The sequence below is a fragment of the Harpia harpyja genome, chromosome 11 (assembly GCF_026419915.1).
Source record: "Harpia harpyja isolate bHarHar1 chromosome 11, bHarHar1 primary haplotype, whole genome shotgun sequence".
NCBI lineage: Eukaryota > Metazoa > Chordata > Aves > Accipitriformes > Accipitridae > Harpia > Harpia harpyja.
The window spans coordinates 43,938,655-43,963,415 of NC_068950.1; the positions used below are offsets into that span (position 1 = coordinate 43,938,655).

Genomic DNA, 24,761 nt, shown 5'->3' on the forward strand with positions numbered 1-24,761 from the left:
CAAGGGTAGATGCCAAACTCCCCCTAAAATTAGTGCCTAAAGATGTGGTTTGGAGCAACATTGACAAACTGGTACCTGAAAACCGGACACAGCATGCTAGGACTTTGCTTGATATTTAGGTAAAATCATCTGATTTTTAGATTTTTTTAGTGTTGCAGCTACTTTGGGGCAAATTACACTATTTTCTAGAAGTTAGGAGAAAAAAGCATGCTCTCAGTAGACACTCAATTATGAAACGGATCCAAACATGATAGACTGAAGAAGATTCTAAGGCTGAGGTAGCTCAGCAAAGGGCTGCTGCCAAAAAGCCTCATGAAATTAATTAATAGTTGCTTGATGAACCACTCAAAATAGCAGTTGTCGCTAAACTGGAGTGGCAAACATGGGATGGTGCTTTTAAGATACCGGGTATCTTCAGCAAGTTGAATTCTGTGCAAACCGAGTCGTATGTAATGACAGGGACACAGTACGTTGGGCTGCACAGCACATCGTGCTGCCTGGTGCGTTGAAGGTGAGTTCTGCCTGCCCCGAAAATACGGTGTGTTCGTCCTGGCATTGTTAAATGCTCTGTGGCTATTCCTAGGATTTTAACCATATTCTAGAGGTGATTATGATCAGAAGTAGGTATTACTGATATGTCATGAATGCGTGCAGTGTTTGTACCAGCAGTTCATATATTACGATGATCTCAGTTTACTTTTGACCCCGACACTCAGAAGCAATGCACCCTTTCCAAATGCATAGCAATGAAATCTTTTCCATGTATAGTGTATTCCAGTCATGTAGGTATACTAGCTTACAGTTTAATCGCTGCATTTACATGGCCTTGACTCAATATTGTACAAGTCACATAAACCAGATGGATTCCACCTGGAGGAATTTACAGTCTCAGAGACTCTGCAGTGTGACAGTCCATCTGAACACTCAAAATTCTAGTTAATCTCTTCTTCCTTCTTTATTTAAAATATACTTCTGTCTAAACATCAATTTCTGTCTAAATAGCAACTTAGACAGAGGTGTTCTTCCTTCATACGCTGGTGTTACATGAGAGGTAGACATTGATTTTGGAGAAAACAAATTTTGAGGCCGTCTTTGACTAAGCAGTTGGGGGTCACAGCTAGCGGGGTAGAGAAGATCTATACATGGCACAGCTTGGGAGAAGGTAACATGTAAGGAGTGGGAGAAGAGGTAGAATTAAGGCTGGCCTTGTGGGCAGAGGCACTGTGGCCTTGCAGGCACTTAAAGGACAGAAGATGAGCGATAGGACTGGCTGGAGTCATATGCGACTAATGACATGAAATAAGTCTTGATGGATTAGGAATTGGTTTGGTTAGGAATTGCCAGTGTAGTTGTGTGGCTTCTGTTTTGCAGGATAAAGTCTGATAAACGGTTTATGAAAGCACTGGCTACTCTTGAAGTATAGGAAATATTAACAAAGGGATTCTAACTACAAATAGAATGTAAAAATGAAATGATGGTCAGATCCTTTCAGTCTTCACATGCATTGATGTGAAGGTGGTTTCAGTCTCTGGAGGTCTGGCACTCTTAGATAGTGGCATGTCCAGAGTCTCTGCTCCAGCTACATTTGTCAAAGAGCATCGTTGGGTTTTCTTCTTTTCTGGACTGCCTTTTTTGTTCTCTTAAGCTATAGTGGATGGACATACGATCCTTTCCTTTTTTAGAGAAGAACAATGCATCTGAAAAGAGCTATGAAAGACATGTGTGACTTTCTTCCTTATTTAGGAATTTTTTTTCCCTTTTGGGATGGTGGGACAGGGTGGGTGAGGATCCTTGTACCCATTCTCCAACTTCCCCTGCTTTCATGAAAAAATGGTGGCATTTTCACTTATTGTGGGCATGAAGTAGATGGGGTTTCTATTTTGTGTTGGATGAAATTCATCACTGATACATAAACATTTGAAGTAAAATCCCGTTTCCATAGCCAAAACCACAAAAGCTGCTTCAATTTGGATTAGACCACGGTTTCATTTGGTACTTTTTTCTTTGTAGTATTGAGTCCGTGAATGTCACACTGGGCAACAGGCTAAACTTCTGCTAGGTTTAGAAATGTCTAAGTTGCTAAAAGGCCGAGATTTTTTTCATGAAGGTATTTATTCAAAATACCTTCTCACTTTCTCCACCATTTATCTCTCTTGCCAGTTATATTCTGTGAAGTCATATCCTCTGTGCTAGATGACACACTTGAGAAACTCAGATTAGTGCCAGGTTTCATAAAGCACTTCTGGAAATAAATTTCCACCACCACCCCCTTAGGGAAAAAGTAGTGGTGTTTGCTTTCTTTTCACTGAAATGTAGTTGACTAGTGCTCTCATCCTGGCAGGGATTATGGGGATAATAGACTAAACAATGCTTCTCTTCTGAACCAAAAGCAAATCGTGTTTTTTCCATGGTTATGACATCAGTGAAGAGTAACTTTACATGACCAGCAGTGTTTTGGCTGTGCTACAGTCCCATTCATCCACATTTTCACTACAACCTGAATGGAGTGTATATACATCAGGAAGAAGAATAGAAGGAAAAAGCAATTCAACCCACCGGAGAGATGTCTGATAGCTCTATGTAAGCTACCTGCACTCCTTCCATTATCTTCTCCTCTCTATATTTTCTAGCTGCTAATTTCTGTTAGATAAATACATGGTCAAGAAGTGTTTTTACTGGAATCAAGAACCCCGGTTAAAGCGCCAATGACTTTTTTTATCCTGTCAAGCTGCATTTTTTTTAATTCCCTTTATTTCATCCACCCCACCCCCTGTTTCCCTAGTAAGTGTTTAAGCACATCTCTGCAGAGGGGAGAAATCATGGAGGATCTCATTCTGCTACTGTAAGCTGGAAATGTATTAAGTGCTATAAGATGAAGAGTTCAGGGAGGGAAATCAACACGTAAGAACATGTGGAGGGCTTGTTTCTGTTTTCCCCGCCATAGGGACGCATGAGAGGAAGCCTTCAGTCGTTGGTTTTATTGTAACTTGATCATGCCTTTGTACTCTCTGTCTTTATTCCTGCCAGTAATGATATGAACTATGGAAAGGTGCAGCTATAGGTACCTGTTTTCCAGTATTGTATGTCCTTGCTTCGTTTCCTCATCTGCCAAAGAGGGTCACATTTTGCTAACTAAATATCGTGCTTCTGTAGAGTTAGAACAGAGTTTAACCATGCCAGCTTGCAGCAATAAGACCTCATCGAGAGTATAATAGGTCTTCCAGCACTAAATCAGGACACTGCAAGCTTAGGAGCGTTCTGCTAGTGAAGGGGATCCCCAAGAGCAAAGCTGGCTGAGCAAGGTTGTCCATGTTCTGTGTCTTGTGATTACTCACTGTAACTTTCATAAAGTAAACCGATAGGTATGCAAATACAGTAGATGTACAGAAGCACTTGAAAATGGTAACAAATCAACTGATAAAAGGCTGGAAAAATAGTGGAAAGGACAGCAGAGGCAGAGCTCAGAATGGGCCATGCTGCTTTGCTATTCTAACAGGCTAAAATAAAAGCTACAGAGGAGAAGATTATTTGTCCAAAGAAATAATAATCTGTCATTTTACCATGATTCCTACAAGAGGAAACTAAATTACAGAAGGGTTAGAAAAGCAAGATTTGTCTTATTTCCCCATACTGCAGTTTCTTTCTACATACATTCTCCTTGTTCTCCCTGGAACCAGATTTCATGTTCCCACACACGGGGCTTAGTCATTTAAAAGAAAATTAGATCAAACATATTTTAATTTATAATCTGAGAAGTAAAATGATTAGAGAAAAAGCCAATTTATTAGAAAACAGGTTTGTCGTTTAAAATATTGCAGAAGTGAAGTGCAAAGGTTAACATAGCAGATTGGTTTTCTGTATCTTAGAGGCAGCATAAGTACAACCTCTGATGTAAATGTTACTATAGTAACCAGTGTTTTTATTTAAAAGCCCAGTAAACAGACATATCAAACCCATATAACTTGTCAAAATGTAAGTTAAACTGCAGAGCCTGCTAGTTGGAGGAACTTGAATTTTTGCTGCAATTTCCCCCCCCCCCCCCCCCCCCGAATGCACTCAGTATTTTCTTCTTGCCAAATTGCATTTTGGCACTGAGGAAATAGGCTTCACTAATGGTGACAGCACTAATTACCTGGGACCTCTCACGCAGCCATGTGAAGGCTTAAAAAGGGGTGCAAATTCCTTCCAGTGAACTTTCTGTAGACCATTCCCGTCTGCCTCCCTCAAAAGCTTATTCCTAACAGAGCTACCTAGCTGTAAAAAGAATTAAGAGTATGTTATGAAATATTATATATTCCTCCCTCCTATTCCACTGATTCAGCTGAACGGGAGAGAGGTGTCCCTTGAGAAGTCAAGTGTGTTTAGTGCTGCTTTTTTTTCCTCTCTTCCTTCCTCCCGCTCCATCTGAGCAGCTGGTGCGACTCTGCCCCTCCTGACCCTGTGCTGGCCACAGCCAGGGCTGCCACCAGGGCTGACTGTCCCCTGAGGTCTCAGCTCTGCTTTCTCAAATTTGCAAGGTATGCTTTGATTATAAAGCAATTAGATTGGCATAAATGAAGGGTCATTTCTTATGAATATCAAGGAAATATGCTTTTTGTGCTCGATCTTTTCCATTTTGAAAACTTCCCTGTGCTTGCTGGCATAAACTCATGTTAGTTGTTTGCCTAAAAGATGAGTAAGAGTGGGTCCTTGCTGTTTAACCTGTTGGTATTATGTATTTCGTGTTGGACAGTGAAGTTTTTGTGACTAGACCGTTGATGAGTTTGCCAGCAGGAAACCCATGTTGCGCTGTAGTTGACATAGGTTGTTTCCTAAAAGATCACGCTCAGAAGCATTTGGGAACATCACAAGCTTAGCAGGTTCTTGCAAAAAGGTTGGGATACAACCTTTGCATCTGCCAGCTCTAAGTTCTCAGAGGAGTTTTGGCACCCTTCAGGCTTTGAACATGTGGGGTATGTCCTGCAGGATTTCTGCCTTCTGGGAAGGATGGGATTTGGGGAAGGAGATGTGAAGGGAACGAGCCTCCTAGATCAGCTTTTAGAATGGTTGCCAACAGGATCTGAGCCCCCAGGCAGGCTGAAGGAAAAGTCCTAACAAAGGACTGGAAAGATTGAGAGCCAAGAGGGAGGAGCAAATGGGTGTGAAGCCTGTTTATAAATGGAAAGAACTAGCCTGAAGCTAGGGAAGGGGCCTCAAATATATTGTAAGACTGTCACCCGGGGAGAGAGGGCGGTAGCAGACAGAAAACTGGAGAATCTGGATGCAACTCTCCTGGCCAGGATGGAGAGGGAAAGGCTCTTACGCAGCTTGCGACAGGATGGAGGGAGACTGAAGTGCTTCTCCACGCGGGAACAGAGCACGGTACAGTGCACTGTGCTGCCTGGTTAGATTCCTAGCGATGGCAAGGAGAAAAATTGTATGCATAGTATCTGTAATCTGACTTAGCCCATAGAAAAATCAAAGTTACTGCACAACAGTGCATCTGGGGTTATGACATAGATGCAGCTTAAGTCTCGCTTGCTGTCAGTGGTCATGTTTCTCAAGCTCTTAGTTAAAACTTGGTTTTGATATTGCTGATTAGCTGAGATCAAGACTCACTGTGATGGGCAATGAATGAGTGTTTCCAAGGGCAATCACTTGCCCTGAGGAGAGTATACTTTTAACAGGCAAGACAAGAAGAATCGCCAGTATTAACAATAAATACCCGACGGGCTGAGACCAGTTCCAGTGACTCGCTTATGATCAAACTAAGCAACTCTACACAAACATGGTGCAAGTAGTGGAGGCCTTGGCTGACGAGTCTGTACGGCTAGCACAACACCATGCAAGTTTACAGGGTAGGTCTGGGACCACCACAGACCTGTTCTCCTGGGGCTGCACTTGAGGCACTAGGCTCAGCTTGCAAAGCCACAGTGACTTGCTCTCCAGCGCTTACAAGACCAGTTAGCATGGCCAGAGCCGGCCTTTTGGGCTGTGCTCAGGCTGTCCTGCCAGTGAGCAATCGCAGCAACAAACTCAACTTAAACCTTGTAAGCTTTGCTGCCTTAGGAAAGAGAAAAACTTTCTTCAGCATAACAGAGAATATCAAATGCGTCTCTGCATGTGTACAGATACAGGAATGCATTCATCAGGGAGAACATAAATATTTAGTTTTTTGTTTTTAATCTCTTTCCCAGTTAGTTTTTTTAAAGGCACATATTGACTAGTTATCATTAATTTCTCTTGATGATGAGATACGACTCCCACAGGATGATGGGATCACTGGGTATTTAAGGTTAGAAGGGATTTCAGGAACTCTCTAAAACAACCTTCTGCTCAAGCAGAGCCAGCTGTGAGATGAGGCCAGGTAGCTCGTGCTTTTATCTGTCCTGGTCTTGAAAACCTCCAAGGGTGGAGACTGCTCTGCCTGTTCCACTGCTTGACTGTCCTCATGGGGAAAAAGTTTTTATTTCTATCATTTTTGAACCTTCTCATTTCAATTTATGCCTGTTGTCTGACCACGCACCATGTTGAAGAGCCTGGTTCTGTCTTCTTGATGACCTCCCCATAGGAATTTGTGCACTACTTACCAATTCGTGAACAAGTTTGGCACTGATGTGTCCAGGAGATGACATGTTTTTCCTGCAAAAATGCCTGCTGTTCATAAGTATTTTTAGTTTTGTTTGTATAGATGCTTCAGACAGACTTATTTGGTAAACTCAGATGGTTAACAGAAGTAACACAGAAGCTTAAAAGCACAAGGAAACATAAAAATTTAGAAACCTGATGTGTCTATCAACTTGAATTATTAATGTGTGGAAAAAAAGCATGATGCAAAAGTGGGCAATTTGTCGCATATGAATCAAACTTTTTACACTTCTCTCATGAATAATTTTCAAAGTCTATTATCCTCAGAGACTTATCAGCTTTGTGTAATTGCTATCTATATGACTCACTGAATTACTTCATCCTTTGCAACTATTTTCTTGCCTCAGAAACTTCCATTTAAGATGGGACTAGTAGTTCATATCACAATTGACATATTTAGCGCGCTCTCTGATTTTTTCTTTCTATATTAGGAATGGAGTATTTGAATGTACACATTTCTGACCATCTAGAACATGCAGCTGAGCATAAATATCCTGAGGACAACACTTCTTACATTAGCCAGGGCAGGAATACTCGTGCTAGGGGACCTATAGTAAAAAGCTAAACAGTTCTAAATCAAAGTTTTGCTGAATATTAGCTTATTATTTCATAAGGTTTTCATCTGTCTCTTGGTATCCTTCTGTTGTTTCCTGGATGCTTTTTGGGACAGGGAGCATCCTCTCATAGTGCATTGGTAGAATATCTAAAGCATGAAGTTCCTTGGAGGAAAGGTTTAAGGTTAATACAATTCTGCAGAGGCAGGATTTTCGTTATTATTGCATTTAACCCCAAAGACAGAACTTGTTAACTATTTGTCAATAACTTCACCTGGATTTGTTCTTCACAGGAGAAGGGTCTACTCCCTTTTAGGTGCTTGTCCAGTGTGTCAGAGAGAGACGAATTTTATTCTTTCATATAAAGGCAGGGATTTGGAATCCCACTTCTCATTTTCCAGTGGGCGTCTTAACAGCATGTTAGCAGGGCACTCTGCAGATGGGATGGTTCAGCTGTTCCACTATTCACAGACAAACTGGTCTTATCCTGCCATCATGTGAGACAAAAGATATGAGTTTTACAGATCTTTAAAAAAGAGAAGATCAATTCATACTACACCTTGTGCAAAAGTTTTTCCTGATGATGGCATAAAATGGGTGAGGGTGAGTCAACGTTTTAAGTTTCCTATTTTGCTGCTAGCATCTCTGCTGTTAACAGATGTGATTCATTCCTGTATGCCCCTCAGGTGAATCACTGTCAATGAGGTTTAGATGGCTAACGATGAATGATTCTGTCCTGGAAGGTAAATGTGTGTGCTCCCAGAGCTGCAATTGTTTCTGCAGTCCAAAGCAATACTTTTAACTTTTTGTCCTATAATGAAATGAATCAACAGGGGACTTCTGAAAAATAGGGAGGAATTATCCTGCTCTAAATTAGAGAGGTGTGTCTCTTGGCTTATCTTTATTAAATGAATACAGTTACACTTGCATCAATCTGGAGAGCAAATTTGAGCATGCAGCTGCTAGGGGTTTCCAGCAAAGGAGGAACATACATATAATTACCTGGTTGTATTTGATAATAGTAAGTTATAAATAGTAAGTTATAACTTAACCAATAAGTTTTAATGTCTATGCAATTTGTCTTTGTTCTGGTTATAAGACAACTCTATTTTTTTGATTCTGCAACTAGAAGTTTAGTTTATTAGTGTATTTGATGCCAATTTATTGTATCAGTCAAAGTACAGGACTGTAATATGTGTACAGCCATGGGAAACAGATGAATCTTCCAGGGGAAAGAACATATTTTTTGCACAGAACATGTTTAATCACCACCTCTGCTATTTTTAATTTGCAAAGCGGATTGCAGAGAGCATTTCTGTGGGTGTACAAAAGGTGAAGTTTAATTTTGTTGGTGGTCTTAATACAGTAGCAAGCTTTTGGTTGGCTGATTAAGCTTGGATGCTGGTAAAGAGGTGCAGAGAGATTAAGCGCAAAATGTTCTTGCAGCAGCAAAAGTGAATTACTGAAAACATCCCCTTGTGGAGGCAGAGTCCCTCTTTGCATGAACTTCATAATGAAAACAGACTTTTCACTTCCAGTGGTCATTAAATGATTTAGAAAAACTTCTGATACATACATACATACCTACATGTGATTTGTTTTTATATAGAATACCAGTATTTGATTTTTCTGCAGCAGTTGTGTAGTTAGTCTCTTTCACCTGTTTAAATATAAATTGGTTAACCTGGCACGAATCAAATTGGATGGATTAGAAGGGGAAAAAACCCAAGCAAAATGTTGAAACCCATGCTAAAAACCCAGAAGGAGTTCAGCTGTGCTCAGAAATGACAAATTTAACCTGGTAGAACTGAAGCTGAATTTCTAACACTTCTTCAAGCTCTTGCAGATGCATAATCGCTCAATTTGCACCAAGTAGCTAAGGTTAGTATGCTTCAGATTTCTGCATCTGTATTCAGAACTGGAAACCTCAGAAAAGTACTTCTGTTTAGACTTGTTATGTTTTCACTAACCTGTCACTGTTGGGGCAGATAGCTGTAGCGTTTTTCCTCACTACAGGAGGAAAATGTGGGTTTGGGGCTTGGGGTGGTTTTTTTTTTTTTTTCTCTCAAGCAGGAAGTTTGCAGGTCTTTCTACAAGCCTAGAAGAGATTTGGTTGCAGTACTAGCTGGCAGCAAGATTAGCACCTCAATAGATATCTATATGGATGTAAAGCTGTGCAGGAGATTGTAGATGTTTTTATTTGTAAGAGGTCAGGGTACTATCATTAGCTGCAGACACAGTGGCTATATGACTGTATCCAGCATGAGTAGTGGCAGGGAAGGAATTGTTTTAATGTTGCATCTTTTAAATAAATAAACAAACAAACCCTCAAGGCTAAATAACATCAAGTACTTTTGTTATGTCAGTGAAACTTCATCTACTGTTACATGTTTCTTGCTCTCAGTCAACTGCAAAGCATGCACGTAGGTCACTGAAGTTTTCTCACGTGCTTTGCAAAAACACAGGGGACTTGGTACTTTGTTGTATTCTGTTGTTCTTCCATGTGTAACTCTTTGAAAATCTTCTGGATCTTTGTTTTTTTTACAGTGCTTCAAGGGAGAAAGTCTGAGGTGAAATGCGGAGGCTGAGAGAAAATAAATTTCCTTGTTGTTTCTGTTTATGAAAAGACACTCTCCAAAAAATGTTCCAGTTCCACAAAGGGTGAGGCCCTAAGAAGGGAGTTGTGCTGAGGCTGGAGAACATCATCTTTGGTCACAGGCCTGCTAAATTGGAGCTAATTCCTTTGAATTCAGACTGGCAGGGGCTGATGTCATAGGCCCAATGGTTAAGTCTAAATTTTGATAACATGGAAAAGGTGCAAAAGCTAGGGAGCTTGCTTGAGATACAGGGGCAAAAGAAGGAAAATCACGGTTCAGTTTGCTTAACGTCCTGGATGTCTGTATACTGATGCATAAAGTATGGAGAAACTGAAAATTTTTGTATTGAGTCAAAATGATAGCTGCACTGGCAAAATAGAAACTTTGCGAGATAATTCAGACAAGAAGGAAAGACTTGTTCAGAGAGGTCTAAAGGCACGGGGGGAATGAAGTCTTTATCACAAGGATGCAAATGATTTTTGCTGAGATCCAGCACAGATAGGACGTGAAGTAACTGAAAGTATCTGGGCAAAGATATGAAGAAAAGATCAAGGTAAGTGCTTATTGTATATTGCCAAAGAAGTCAGGTGGATGAGGACCTTTTTAACCAGAGCTGGTTAACATCTTGTGATAAGACTTTTAGATTTTTTTTTTTTTTTTTTCCCCTGGACTGAGAAAGAGGAACCAGCTGAGAATGTGAAGATGTAAGGACACAGCAGAACAGAGACAAAAGTATTTGAGAAAGAAAACTTCAATAAACTCAATTATGGTGAATATCAAATGGAAAGTAAGTCTAAAGAGAAGTGTTGTCCAGAAGAGTTAGCATTTTCTTGGAAAAAATATACATGAAAGGCAGGAAAGCACCTGCTCCAACGTGAATTAAAGGTAGGAAAGTTAGTAGAGGAGCAAATAATATTTTCCTCATTAATGTGAAACTTTAGCTGGAATTGAAAGCTAGGTTAAGTTATTGAAGAGGACTTGTAAAAGAGTAACACAAGCATGTAGGGGTAAATCTGAAAGACAAAGGACAGAACAGGTGGAACTAAAATGGTCCCTCAGGGTGACCAAGAAAACGTTTTTAGTAGTGAGGGGAATTCCTACAGATACGGAAAATTTGTAACATTGCAGCATATTATCTTTAGTGATGTTTTTGATACCATCTTGTGACTTTCTCCTAAGCAAGCTAGGGAAGCCTAGTCTACGTTAAATGACTGTAAAGTGTTCAGTTGGATGGAAAGGGACATTCCAAAAACAAACAAACAAACAAAAAAGCAGTCAACAAGTCACAGACTGGAAGACTGTATCTGGGGTGGTTGTTCAGGGGTACACCTTAAGTCTAAAACTATTTGATATTTTCAGTAAGTCCTTTAATAGTTGAAAAGTGCATGTTATATTAAATATTTGGATAGAAAAATGCTAGCAACAGTTGCAAACACTTTAGAGAACAAGATTAGAATTCAAACTTGATGAACTGCTGAAGTGGTCTGAAATAAATAGGCTGTAATTCAATAAAGACAAGTGCAAGGCACTTAACTGAGAAATAATCAACTGCACAAACAAAAGTTCTGCAGGAAAGATCTAAGGGTTAGAGAGATGCGCAAACTGAGCCTGAGTCAACATAGGTGTGCTTTTGGGAGGGGAAAAAAGCAAACATCCTTATGGGATGTGTAAGGGTCCTGTTATTTAAAAAGTGAGATATTTTTTCCCCCTAAATAGCACTACCAAGACCTTGGTTGGAGTACTTTGAGCATTGCTCTTTAGAAAAGAGAGAAAGCAAAAGGAATAAGTCTGAAGGAGATCAGTTAGCCTTAGCAGGTGTCCAGAAAAGCTGGTCTGTAAAGAAAGACTGAAAGAACTGGAGCTTTAGTTTACAGAAAGGATGATCAGTATGAGACAACAACGTAACATACATCAAAGGGCTTCTGAAAGGAGGAATGACCTGTCTTCTGTCTTTCTCAAGCATATGAAGAAGGATTAGACTTCAGGAAGATTTAGTTTAGATATTAAGGGAGGGGAAAAAAAACCTTTAAAAAGAAATAAATAAATATGCACTAGTGTAGGTTACGTAGGGGATTTTTTTCTGGTTCACTGAACACCAGTGCTACGTGGGGAAGTGAAAGAAAACTTACCCTGTCAAATGTTTGTCTCAAGATGTTAGAACCTAAATAGACAACTGTTTTCTAGTGGTCCCTCTTTGGGTCTCACCTAGCAGAGACATGGCAGACTAGACAGCTTGTGACAGCTTTTGCTTACACTATGAAAGTCTAGGATACAGAAACTTCAACAGCTTCCTAACCTCAGACGCAAATTGTACGTAGTCAGATTTCCCAAACTGTCGTATTAGAACATTTCAAAAATATCATAAATATTTTAAAAATAGAATTTATCAATTAGAGATGGTGGTTATTTTAATAATGGGTGAAATTGGCTGATGCTACTTTGCGGAAATGGATCATGAATTACGGAAAGTCAATAAATAAATTAAAGCCAATCAGTAGGTTTGTTTATATAGCCATGGCAGAACTATTTACACAATACAAAAGATAGTATGATACCATGTTCAAGTCTGTTTACTGAGAAGAGCTTGCGGTAGGTAAATAACAATATTTTTCTTCATGCCTTATGAAGCAGAGATACTGGTTTTGCATTTATTTTAAAATAATATTGCTGGAAAGAAAAAACATCGTAAAATACCTCAGTTGCACTTATCTGGGACTTGCCAGTCTCTGGTATGCTGGTTCTAAACTCTTGCTGCTTTTTCCAAGAAAAAGGATGAGCACAGGCAAGATTAAAGGTGCATCTTTTCTAGCAGGGCTCAGTCCTCACTTTAAGTTCCTTGACATAATTTCTGGGTTTTGTTTTTTAATTAGAAGTTCCTGTTAAATATGTGGTATTGCTTTACATATGCGTCAGCTCTTTTCTCAAAGAGCTCTTTATTCATGAGGACAAACAGTGAAGTGCAAAAGGGTCAAAATGTGATTTACTCCACTAGTGGAGTAAAATGTGATTTTTTTTTTTTTTTTTAATCCGCTACTCTTAAAAAAGAGAGCCAGCAGGTAATGGATACATGCATTATAGCAGAACCAGGTCTTTGAGAGATTTGAATGAATTAACCTCATTAAGAGAAAATAACCCATACAAGGGGATACCATGCAAGCCCTGAAAACAACTATGGAAGTGAGGAAGTGGGAGATAAAGCGTAGCTTCATTTCAAGCAGCAATATGATGAAAGGTATATTCAGAGAGGGGGAGGGATAATTGACTGTCAGGTAGTATAAGGATTTAAATCTGCATGTGTGGAAAGGGGAGTGGCACCGAGTGGTCCGAAATGTGTGTGAAATGAGTAGTCACTCGAGGAACTCCCATTGGTAGCAAAGAAACAGGAGGCTAGAACAGTCTGTCTAGATTATTTTATTGAGTTTTCTTTTTATTAGAGTCACAAACCTGTATAATCATTCTTTTCATAAACTTAACTAAATCCTCACTTAAACAGTTTCTTTTTTGCCCTGTTATTCCCATTAGAAGATTGTTCCAGAAATTAGTCTTCTATTGGCCAAGATTCAGATTTTAATAACAGGCCTAAATGTTCCTGTGGTTAGTGCCAGCATTGTGTTTTGCTTTAAATGGTTCATAATTCCTTCTCTTTGGGGTTTACTCCCCAACTGTTCAATGCTCCCCCCGCCCCCCGATTTCTTCTAAAGTCTTTTATGTTTTAGAAATCAGATATTATCACACCCTGTTGTTTTTTTTTTTCTTAACTCTAACAGTACTGCTGCTTAACAGATCTGGTTAAAATACCAGCGTCTGGGTCTTGCAATTTCATGTGCTAATTTTTCATAACTCTTTTGATGTATTAAACTCTTTCAGTGTTCTCCCTACTGTGGCTATAGTAAGTTTAGTTTCCTTGCCCCCTTGTTATCTTCCCTGCTCCTCATGCTATGGTCAACATTGTTATCTTTATGGCAAACTGAGGAGATTCTGTATCTAATGTGGGGTTACAGCAAATCTGTAATCTCTACTTTTGCTGTTTGTTTTAAGGGGGTTATCTCTAATCTGTAACTTAATCTCTACTTTTTCTGTTTGTTTTAGTATTTTTTCCAAGTCTCCTTTGGTTGGGTTTCTTGAGGTATCTTTAGTGACAGCTGGCATGTGCTTGTTTGGGCTGGCGTAGAGTTAATTTTCTTCACAGTAGCTGGTACGGGGCTGTGTTTTGGATTTGTGCTGGAAACAGTGTTGATAACACAGGGATGTTTTCCGTACTGTTGAGCAGCACTTACACAGAGCCAAGGCCTTTTCTGCTTCTCACCCCACCCCACCGGTGAGTAGGCTGGGGGGGGGCACAAGAAGTTGGGAGGGGACACAGCCGGGACAGCTGACCCCAACTGACCCAAGGGATATTCCAGACCATGGGACGTCACGCTCAGCAATAAACTAGGGGAAAGGCTGGCCAGGGGGTCTGCTGCTCGGGGACTGGCTGGGCATCACTTGGTTGGTGGTGAGCAATCATTTCCACTTGCATCACTTGTCTTTCTTGGGTTTTATTTCTCTCCCTTTGTTATTTTCCTTTTCATTACAATTTTTTATTATCATCATCATTATTATTTTATTTTATTTCAATTATTAAACTGTTCTTACCTCAACCCACGAGTTTTCTCACTCTCACCCTTCCAATCTTCTTCCCCCCATCCCAGCGGGGAGGAGTAAGCAAGTAGCCGTGTGGGGCTTAGTTGCCAGCTGGGGTTAAACCACGACAACTGCTGTTAGAGACAAGGTGCTCTTGGTGTGTATTCTACCGTGGGTCTGATCCAAACTGGAAATTCATGCACATAACTGGGCCCAGAGCTATGTGTTAGAAGAAAGAACAAAGCTACAAGAAAGTGGCATTTTTTTGTCTTCGTAACTGGACTTTTGACTCTCATAGGAAGGTAGCTTCTGAGCTACATATGGTATAGCTTTTTGGAGAAGTACAGATTGCTACGGTGTATTCATCGTTCATTTTAGAACCATTCTGTATAGCCTGGGGACATTTACTTTTCCAACTTCAGACCTGGTCTTCATGAATTTAATACTTGAAATACTCATTTTAATGATTCAAGGTCAGGATTTAAATTTAGTTCTAGTTATTAATTTTCACTGGCAATTTCTTAAGTATGGCTCCGGATTTTTATGTTAAACAAAATCTTTGTGATAACAATCCATATATAGTTGGTATTAAAACATCATAGAAGAGTAGTATAGTAAAGAAGAGATGAAAATAGTTTCTCTGCATCCAGGTTGTTCACAGAAATGTGTAGTTTTTAAAATAATGGGAAATGATTACCTGTGTCAACTGATTGTCAAAACCAAATTGCATAGCACTGCTTAATGTGTCATTTAATAGATGTGTATCTGAATCGGATTCTTTTTTTTAGTAGTAATCTTTGTCCTTCTACTGACAAATAGGCATGTTTGTGTTATGAATAATAATTCACAACACTTATGTTTATAGTTCTGTGAAAATTCAGAGATCCTTGGGACATAGAATGAATAGGTTTAATAGCCAGAAAGTATTCCCTATGCTTCTGGTTTATGTGACCTTTTACATTAATAATTGGCTATTTTGTACAGCCTCCACTGTTAAAACCACTAACTGGAATACTTAAGCTGAACGTTAATTAAATTCCTAACAAAAGTTTGTGCGGATCCAGACAGCACTGATTGTTCCCTGAAGGTTCTCTATTTAGGTAAAACAGTCCCACTCTACATTAAAAAAAAAAAAAAAAAAAGAAAAACATAAGGAAATTTAATGACGGTTCTTCTATAATAATCATAGCCTAATGCACTATCAGAACAGGAAAATTTTGAATACCCACTCTCCCTTCTCCCTGAACCTACCCTGGACAAACTCCTGCAACGCCTCCCATGCCAAGCAGCAATGTCACGACGGCCGGGCAGGGAAGCGGCACGAGGCTTCACGCGCAAGGAATGCGTGCAAGCTTTTTCTGCGAAACCACTTGTGATTCGTACGCTTTACGGAAGAGAGAAGCGATGCCATGTGCCTTGACCGACTTCTCGGGGCGAAGCACTGTGGCCTAACCCCGTCAGCCCGCCCTGGAAGGGGCTGCCGAAGGTGTGAGGGAGCGAAGGGCGGGATGGCCCTGGCCTGGCTTTGCACCGCAGTGTGGCAGCTCCCGGCGGCAGCCGCTCTTCGGTTCGGGGGGACTCACCTGCTCGGGCCTGGCCCTGTCCTGGGTCCGAACCCAGCGGGTCCTGCCTGTGCACGGCCCTCGCGTGACACGCGTCGCACCTCACTGCGAGCTCTCTGAAGGCTTAAATTTTATTGTCTTCAGTGACGTGCTATTGGTAAGATATTCATTAGAATCATTAAGTTTGGAAAAGACCTCTAAGATCATCAAGCCCAACCGTCAACCCCACACCACCATGCCCACTAAACCGTGTCCTGAAGTGCTACATCTACGCTTTTTTTTTAACACCTCCAGGGAAGGTGACTCCACCGCTGCCCTGGGCAGCCTGTTCCAATGCTTGATAGCCCTTTTGGTGAAGAAATTTTTCCTAATATCCAATCTAAACCACCCCTGGTGCAACTTGAGGCCATTTCCTCTCGTCCTATCGCTTGCTCCTTGGGAAAAGAGACCAGCACCCACCTCGCTCCAACCTCCTTTCAGGTAGCTGTAGAGAGCGATGAGGTCTCCCCTCAGCCTCCTTTTCTCCAGTTCCCTCAGCCGCTCCTCATAAGACTTGCGCTCGAGGGGAAACCCCCCCCCCCCCCACCCCAAACCCCATTCCCTGCGCTGTGAGGGGGCTCGGGCCGCGTTCCGAAGCCCCGCCGCCCCCGGCATGTTGTGTGTGAGGAGACCCCGACCCCCGGGGGGGGGGTGGGGGTGAAACCGGCGTCTCCCCGCCGCCGCCCGGCCGTGAGGTAGAGCGGGGCGGGCCGCGGGCGGGCGTTAGGACGAGGCGGGGCGGCGGCCAGCACCGTCCGGCGGCGGCAGCGCGGGCTCCGGCGGGGCTGCTGAGGGGAGCGGGCGGGACGGCGGCGGCCGGGGCCGTCCTGCTCCCCGGCGGGCGAGACATGACCGTGGGCTGTCGGTTAAGGCTCCGGGAATGAAGCGAAGTAGGTCGGTGAATTTACTATCGTTTCTGTGATTTGCGGCTTTCCACGCGTGACAGCCGCGGGGCTGGGGGGCTTCCCGCCCGCTTTCCTGCCGGCCGGCTTCGCGGGGCCGTGGGGGGTGAAGCTGTCACCCCTCCGCCCGGCGGGTCGGCTCCTTCCCGCGTGGTAGTGGGGAAAGGGGGGGGGGACACAGCCGGAGGGTGCCATAGGGTGAAAAAGAGCTGGGTGTTTTTTGCCAAAATACACGCAGAGAACGGAACACAGCCGGTGGGTGAGCCAGCGGTCTTTTCCCTCACAGATCAGCTCTCGAAAGGACCAGGCAACTTTGGAGGTTGGCGTGGTGTACCCAAAACAGACCTGTGAGTTTTTTTAATTTTTTTTTTTTTTTTTTCTCTTGAGGCTTAGTGTCTGAAGCAAAAGAAAAAAGAAATCTCCCCGAATGCGGGTTGTGAGTCACTGATGCTGCAGAAGCCATTATATTCCGTTCTGATAGAAGAGCACTTTGGAAATTTAATGTTAATTATTGACACAGCATTTATAAATAGAGTTTATAATGGAAACACCGAGAGCCCTTAACTACCAAGTGTGGCTATGATATGAAGGAGTTTTAAGTGCCAGATAATTACAGGACCTCTGCTTCCAGCTGCACGTAAGGAAAAACTAATGTATGTTCATCAGTGAAAAACAGCGAGAGCGAGCGTTTATTAAAAACGCTCTTCCGTATTGCTGACTTAAAATCAGGAATATTTATGAAACTTGAGTGTTTCAAATTGAGAGTCATGAGCGTGCACAAACTTCACTACTAGTGGAGATGCAGGAGCAAACACAACTGCTGTGCTGCTGGATCCTCTCTCTGCTTTCCATCTCTGCCATGGGCTGGTGAAGGGAACCTGTCTTTGAGCAGCGTGGGTGTCTGTGAAATGAGGGGGTGGTTGCAGTACAGTCAAGAGAAATAGTACAATCTGGAGAAACTCTCTCGAGTTTGGGACGTTTTGCTGTTGAGTTTCAGAAGAGAGGCTCCGTCAGCAGACTTGGAGGCTGGTTTTGTAGCTGTGCTGTTGTGCACAAGTGAGACGGGGTAGCTCTGCTGCTAGTTCTACTGTACTTGGTGTGTGGGGAGACATGCAACTTGGGTTGCCTCGGTTAAAGCTGTAGTATTAGAAAGCAAAATTATTCAATGCACGTCTGTCATGGTATTCGTTGCTAGTTTGTATGTTCCATTTATCTGAACTCTTTATTAATAATGTTTACGCACCTACTAAATGACAAACAAATGCAATGAAATTCCATGCCCAGGAGGGCTGACCAAGCACCACTGGTCTTGCCAAAACCAGCAGGACTGGAAAGTCCTCAGTGCCCTTAAAGGGCAGGCCAGAAGACGCTGCGCGTAGGCATTATTGCTAAAATATTTTTATGCTTTATAGAGATCTTTTAAATATTTAAAAACAGCTGTAGTGGAGTGCTTGCAAAAGTCAGGGACAGTTTGTATGCTTGCAGTGTTATGTTCCTGTTTCCCATTAATGAGCAGCTGTTGTTGTTTTTTGGGGAGGGTGGGAATAAGAAAAAAAAGAACTCCAGACCCTGTATGTGCGTGTGGTACATTACTTGAGGAAAAATAGGAGATCCTGGCAACTGAGTTTCTATACATTTCTGTAGGCTTTGAAATTGTTCATTGGAAACCACTAATATGTAAGGTTCTGATCTTGCAACATTTGCTCATTTAGTCTCTTTGTCCCTGTAAAAGCCGGTGAGAATTTCACAGTTGAGTTTATTGGTGTCAGGGTTGTGCTACTCCGCTTAGTTCAGGATGGGTTGTAGAGGCTTGGCACTCTTAGTCACCAGTGCCACCCTCTGTTCACTGATGTTCCAACTGGACAGGTAGACCTGCCTCATACTGCAGTCCTCTTCGCATTAACCCTTTTTTTTTTTGTGGTTCAGAAAGGAGACATGCAGAAATGTAAGTTGTCAGGACAAGAAACTGAAAAAAAAGGCGGCTCCAGAAGGAAAAGGAAAACTTCCAGTACGTTTTCCGTGCCCAGTGAGCAGGTGTTTGTGGATCACCAGCCGTGCTTGTTTCAGGCTGTGCTGAAAATGTTTCCCATGCTAATACGCCAATGGTTTGTATGACTTCTCAGCCAAGGTGTAAAGAAAAATGATCTTACTTTCATTGGTGTCCTCCTTGCTCATTGTATCTGCTGTGGTTTGTTTTTTAATTGTCAGGGCAAAGACTCTACTTGCTGAAGTTTCTTTTGTGGTGGTTAGCATGCAGAGGAACATACTATTTACCTATGAAGTGGGAATATTTCTTGTACGCAGCAACAGTGAAGTTGGTGGTTTCAGAATGCAGCATGTTGAGATAGATGTGTTAAAATGGGCCCTGATTCCTTCCGTTTGTATGGATACTTCCCCAGCCATACGTAAAACCATTTGTCCTTGCTGTGTTAACTTACTCTCTCTGGGATGGAGCTATAGTTACAAGTTTTAATAATTCTCCTTTATTTAACTTCCTGTTCCTGTAACAATTCTTGTAAAACTTGTTTTCTTTCTTACAATGAAGTTAGGAATTCTGCTAAGTTCAATATTCTCACTAGAAAAGATACTGGGTAGTCCTGTCCAGTCCAGTAGTACATTCATCTTGTCCTGGGAATTATCTGTAGATACCTGTTCTTACCCAATTCCTGTGTAAAGTTTACACAAGTGATACTGAACTTCGAACAGAAAAGGAGCTAATGCTGGTGACATGCATTTACATTGCTTTTTTACTATGTACAGTGCTGGTTTTTGTTCATGAACATTGTTGGAACCAGGATTGAAAAATAACAGCTTTGTAAAAATTGGCAACAAAATGCAACAGAAGTAGCAAGAGAAGATGTCTCGAGCTGTATTTCTGCTTTCTGGTACAAATATTTTTAATTATGGTTAAATTAGTGCTGATGTCAGAAGCTCTTTGATTGCTCTATCTGGTCACTTTTATGGCAGCAGGAAGTGAAAATGCCTTTATCTTCAGTAGGCTGCATAATTATAACTTTCCTTCTTTGTGATGTGTGTAGTTCTGGGGATCTGTAGTTGCTTTCTTTTCAGTCTACAGTAGGTATTGCTTGGGTGAAACTAACACAGCAGCTGCTCTTAACACAATTAACTCTTTGTCTTCTTACTTCCAGGAACAAATGGGAGATGATGCTTCACATTGTGCTTTGAAATAGTACAACGAAATATGTGTAGTTGCCAAAATAGTGGCTCTTTTCCTTTAAACATCTAGGAGCAATAGGACTAAGATATCTGGGTGACAGCTTTTGCTTCTTGCAGTGCCTGCGATGGGGAGAGCAAGTGATGGACCATAACTTTATGGATTATTTAGAGCTCTTGATGGTGGAAGTTTTTTACTTGTTTTGAAAGTGAGAGCTTTAAAGCATTTGCAATAGCATGCATGACATATTGATAACTTTATAAGCTTTTCAAATATATGTCTGATTTTCTTGTACAACATATGGAAGTGATCTCTGCCAGTTTCTTCCTGAGAAGTGGTTGAGCTATGAACAGCAAATTTTTGTTGCACCTTTAAAAGAGTAACATGGACTGTTTTTCATTAAACCATACATTTAATAGTATGAAGACTGTACGCTTGTGTCAAGTAAATGATTTTAAAAGGTTTCTTTTTTTCTTCAGTCAGAAACTTGGGAAAAAACTAGATAGCTTCCATCATAGGCTTTTGGAAATAATCCCAGCCTGTATCTTTGTGAAATGACTGACTTAATAGAAGGTTGTAGCTAGATAATTCCTCTGGCCTTCATGGCTCACCTATTAGGAAACAGACTAATGGAAGAGGCACAGGTAAGGTTGTCCTCCTAACAGCTGTGCTGAGAGGCAGATTTTCCTCTGAAGTAGGGGTTGTGAAGCACTGCCTTTGAAATTTTGAGCTTTTCTCTTTAATTTCTCAAAATGTAGCTTAAAATGTACTCTGATTATAACCAGGGTGAATGGGGAGAAAACTGGATGGGACTGACTCATCTTGCAGGCCAAAATGAAGATGGTCTGTGCTGAAGAAATGGCTTGCCTCCGTCTCCAGCCCCAGCTAAATTTGCAACGGCTTTCCTTGTGGGAGAGCTTGCAGGGAGACAAGAATACTGAAATATTGTAACTTCACTGGTCAGTTGTCTGCTGCTTCAGCTTTGCCTATTGCATCAGGTCTGCTTTAAGCCATGGTCAAGGCTTAAAGCAGTGTCAGGGTCACTGGACGATCACATGAAAGTCTCTGGTGAGGGCAAAAGGGAGAGGAGGGATAGCTCCGAGCAGAGGGTGGCTTTCCTTATTGTAACCAAATTCTTTGGTTTTATTAGCAGCCACTGGTTCCTCTGTGGGGCTGACCCTCCACTCTGCGGAGGCTTGTTGAGGCACTGCCCTGGGTGAGACAAAGGGGATGTACTCAGACTGTGCACTGACAGGAGTGGTAAAAACCAGGAAGGAATCACCCTTTTTATCTCCTTCTGGTCTTCTGTGTCCACATACGCTTTCCTTCGAGGCTGCAGGGCCAACTGCTGTGTAGCCAGTATGGAGACTCTCCCACCGCAGTAGTCTGTACGTGTCGTACAGTGCGTATGTATGTATAGCACAGTACATGCACCCCCAAACTGAAAGGCCAGTGGATTACCTAGTGTTGGCACCAGTTCTTTTAGCAACATAGAAGTTCTCAAGGAAATTGTTCTCAGAAATATTTAAGGAATGAGAATACTTTGGAGGGACTCCCTAAATATTATTTCTTGCCCCAGCATTCTCTGTCTGACTTGAGCTGTAAATTTTACTAATCATTCAGTTCTGGTTAACTACAACAGTAACCAAATTCTGTATGTTTTACTCTGATATCCTCTACTGAGCTTTTTTTAAAGTATAAAAATGCTTATATTTGGGTTTTAAGAGAATTTACATAACTATGGGATGAACATAAAAAAGAACAAAATACCTGAAATGAAAGAACAGTATTGAAATATTGCTATAAAGTTTAGTGAAATCTTCACCGTTGAAATGGGTGCCCGAGTGGATGCTGCACTTCGAAAATTGAGTATCTCTTGGGCCGTTAGGTTGTTTGGATTTGTAGTGCCTTTCAGATGACCAAACCCAGGTGGTGAACAATGATCAGCAAAAGCTTGGAGAAATGAGGTACTATCTAGCTCTAACAATGAAAGAAGAGCTGTATTGATATTTAAGTGATATTCTAAGCAATGCTTTTTTTCTCAAATGACATTCTGATTTTATTCTTCCTTTCTGCCTACAAAGGTGTGAGTATCAAATTAACTGAAGTGCACCAAAATGAAACCCTAGTGAAATAATAGGCTGATAATTATCACCTCTCAGTTAATTTTCTATATGTTTTTCAGATCAGCTCTACAAAACAAGATGTGTTGGCAAATTGTTCTGACCATGTTTGTGCTATTGGGTAAGTTACTAAAAAAATAAGTCTGTTGGAAATTATGTAGAATGAAGCGTAATCACTATTTCTGTTTTACAGTGGTGTTTCAAGTCATGCTACTGGATTAGTATCTTATCACAACATGCAACTAGAATGTACAAAGGACCTGATGTTATCATTGTGTGGAATTGAAATGTTGACATTCTCAGGGTTGTGCCTATGTGTCTTATCCCAAAAAGCAGTGCAACTGACTTTTAAGATCAGAAAACATCAGTAGAAAGTATGTGGTGAGTCAAGATGCATTCAAATAAATGCCCCAGTCAAAATTTGATAAGGTAGAAGGTCATGGGCAGTTTGTTTTGTTACCTTAATAGGTCCAAAAGCAGAAGGGAAAATCCCAGTTCCATCAAAACTGCAAAGTTTCTGTTTAGTTCAGTGTAACCAGGGTGTCACTTTGAATTTGAGCTCTGCTTTTTTAGTTAGCTGACATTCTTGCTTTCATGTGCACAGTACTGTTAAAGGGTGCTCAATTAACTGCAAATGCTGGGTATAATAAACTGGTTTTCTAATTGGGAAATGTCTGTAACAGTATTGGTGTATGCTGTTCAGGGACAGCTGGTGTTTGCCTTTCATTTTTTTGATTAAAATAAGAACTATTTAAAGACTTTTGGTGATGATGCTCAGGGAGAAAGCAGATGCTGTCATCCAGTGAAGTTAGTTTCAAAATTTGTGTCATCTTGTATCTTCACAAAAGATGAATAAATCATTAGATTTCTATATCTTTTCTATATACATATACATCTTTATCTATATCTATCTTTTCTATATACATATGCATATATCTTTATCTTTCTATATACGTGCCTTTATCCACTCAAATACAATTATCAAATACTGTGTTGTTGACATTCTTTTTTTAAACACCTTACGTAATCTAAACATATTGTGTACCTTTTAATTAGAAAACCTGGATGCCTCAGGGAGTTTTCGTTAGGCCTCAGAGCAGTTTGTCACTACCTGATGGCCTGTAATGACCGAAAGTCAGTGTATCTATTGAGTGGCCATCTCTGTCTGATTCTGAAAAAGCAAATAGCCATGGCTGGCATCTTTGTAGCCCTCTTAACCCAGACATGAAATAAACCACTATTTGAGGGACAGAACTGTAAGTGATGGCCTCCTGTGTGTCTGTGTCATGGACAAACGGTTACACCTGTAGCAGGAAAACATTCTTAATGCATGCTGCTGTTTATTAATGGGTATTTAAGAGCTATAGCAATCCTGTGCTAAACGTTCTGTATTGTAATGTATTATAGTTCTTTTTTTTTTAAGACTGCTGCAGAAGTGGTAAGTAGCTGCATGCATTTTGACTTTATAGGTTTTAATTAATCCCGTGAGATTGTCTGGTGTGATGTGTGAGGGGCAATCTCTTTAGAAAAAGAGATGACTGGCAGGAATCTCTTCCCACCCCCGAACTGATGCTGTGAATTGGGTAGTATGTTAGTATCTGTCCTGCTTCATAGGCAGTCATGTCACTTACTCTTTTGTCCTTTTTTAATCGTGTATTATGGACTAATAGTCTGTTCGATCAACTGAATCCTCCACATGCAGACAGGAGGCCTAATGAAGCTGATATTTACAGAGGCACAAACTCTGTTAAATGAGAGTGGAGGAAAAAGCAGAACCCTTCAGGAGTCTGGCAATACAAAATCTGTGTAAAGAGAAAACAAGTCGCTTTAACACACTGCATAGTAACACAGTGTCTGCTTTTAAGGTAGCATGCATATACTTTTTTAAAAGCTTTCATTTTGTGTTTTTATATTATTTAGCTTATGCTTATGTGCTATTAATCAAACAGTGGTAGAGAAATGCAGTTTTTCTTGTTTTGGCTATTGCAAGGCATAGAGCATCAATTAATTTCTATCTAAGGAACTGCTTAAAATATTTATGCCCTTACTAAGCTAAATGCAAAGTGAACAAATGACCCACATGCCTTTCTGTAACTAGAGCTTTAATCTGTGAAATTCATGCAGTGTTTTACAGTAAGCTGGTTCCAAAACCGACATGCTCATAATTCTCAAAATCATTGTTAGCGTAATTCAAGCTATGACTTACCAACAAGAGCTACAATTGTGGTCAGAGCAATTTTATTTTGAAGAATCTCAGTCTGATGGAAAAGATTATTCTTTTCCTACATCTCATTTCTCAGATAATGCCCTGGGGTTGCGTGGTCACATCCAGTCGTATATTCTTGTAATACTATTCTTTGGTATTTAACAGTTACAAAGTGACTACGTGTTATATTTACAATGGGATTATTTTTCCTACAGTAATGGAGCTGTGTTACAAGAGCTGGATTGCAAGTGTCCCAGCACTGCAGGGGGAGATGAGACTCATACCTGTATCATGTGTGAACTTAGGTTTAGGATTCACTGTATTTTGAATTAATATAAGCTAATTTACCCCAA

General features: G+C 41.0%; 1 protein-coding gene across 3 annotated transcripts in view; it reads left to right on the plus strand.

Moving 5' to 3' along the window:
- Positions 1-24,761, plus strand: part of LEPR (leptin receptor) — a 76,316-nt gene that overhangs the window by 13,384 nt on the left and 38,171 nt on the right. For 2 of the 3 annotated variants that reach the window (XM_052800974.1, XM_052800976.1), the window contains exons 1-2: positions 16,797-16,896; positions 22,265-22,323. In XM_052800974.1, coding sequence (XP_052656934.1) covers positions 16,883-16,896; positions 22,265-22,323 — 73 coding nt within the window. In that variant the 5' untranslated portion in view covers positions 16,797-16,882. Of the gene's footprint in view, positions 1-16,796; positions 16,897-22,264; positions 22,324-24,761 lie in introns of those variants that run through there. The other variant, XM_052800975.1, reaches the window with a different exon arrangement.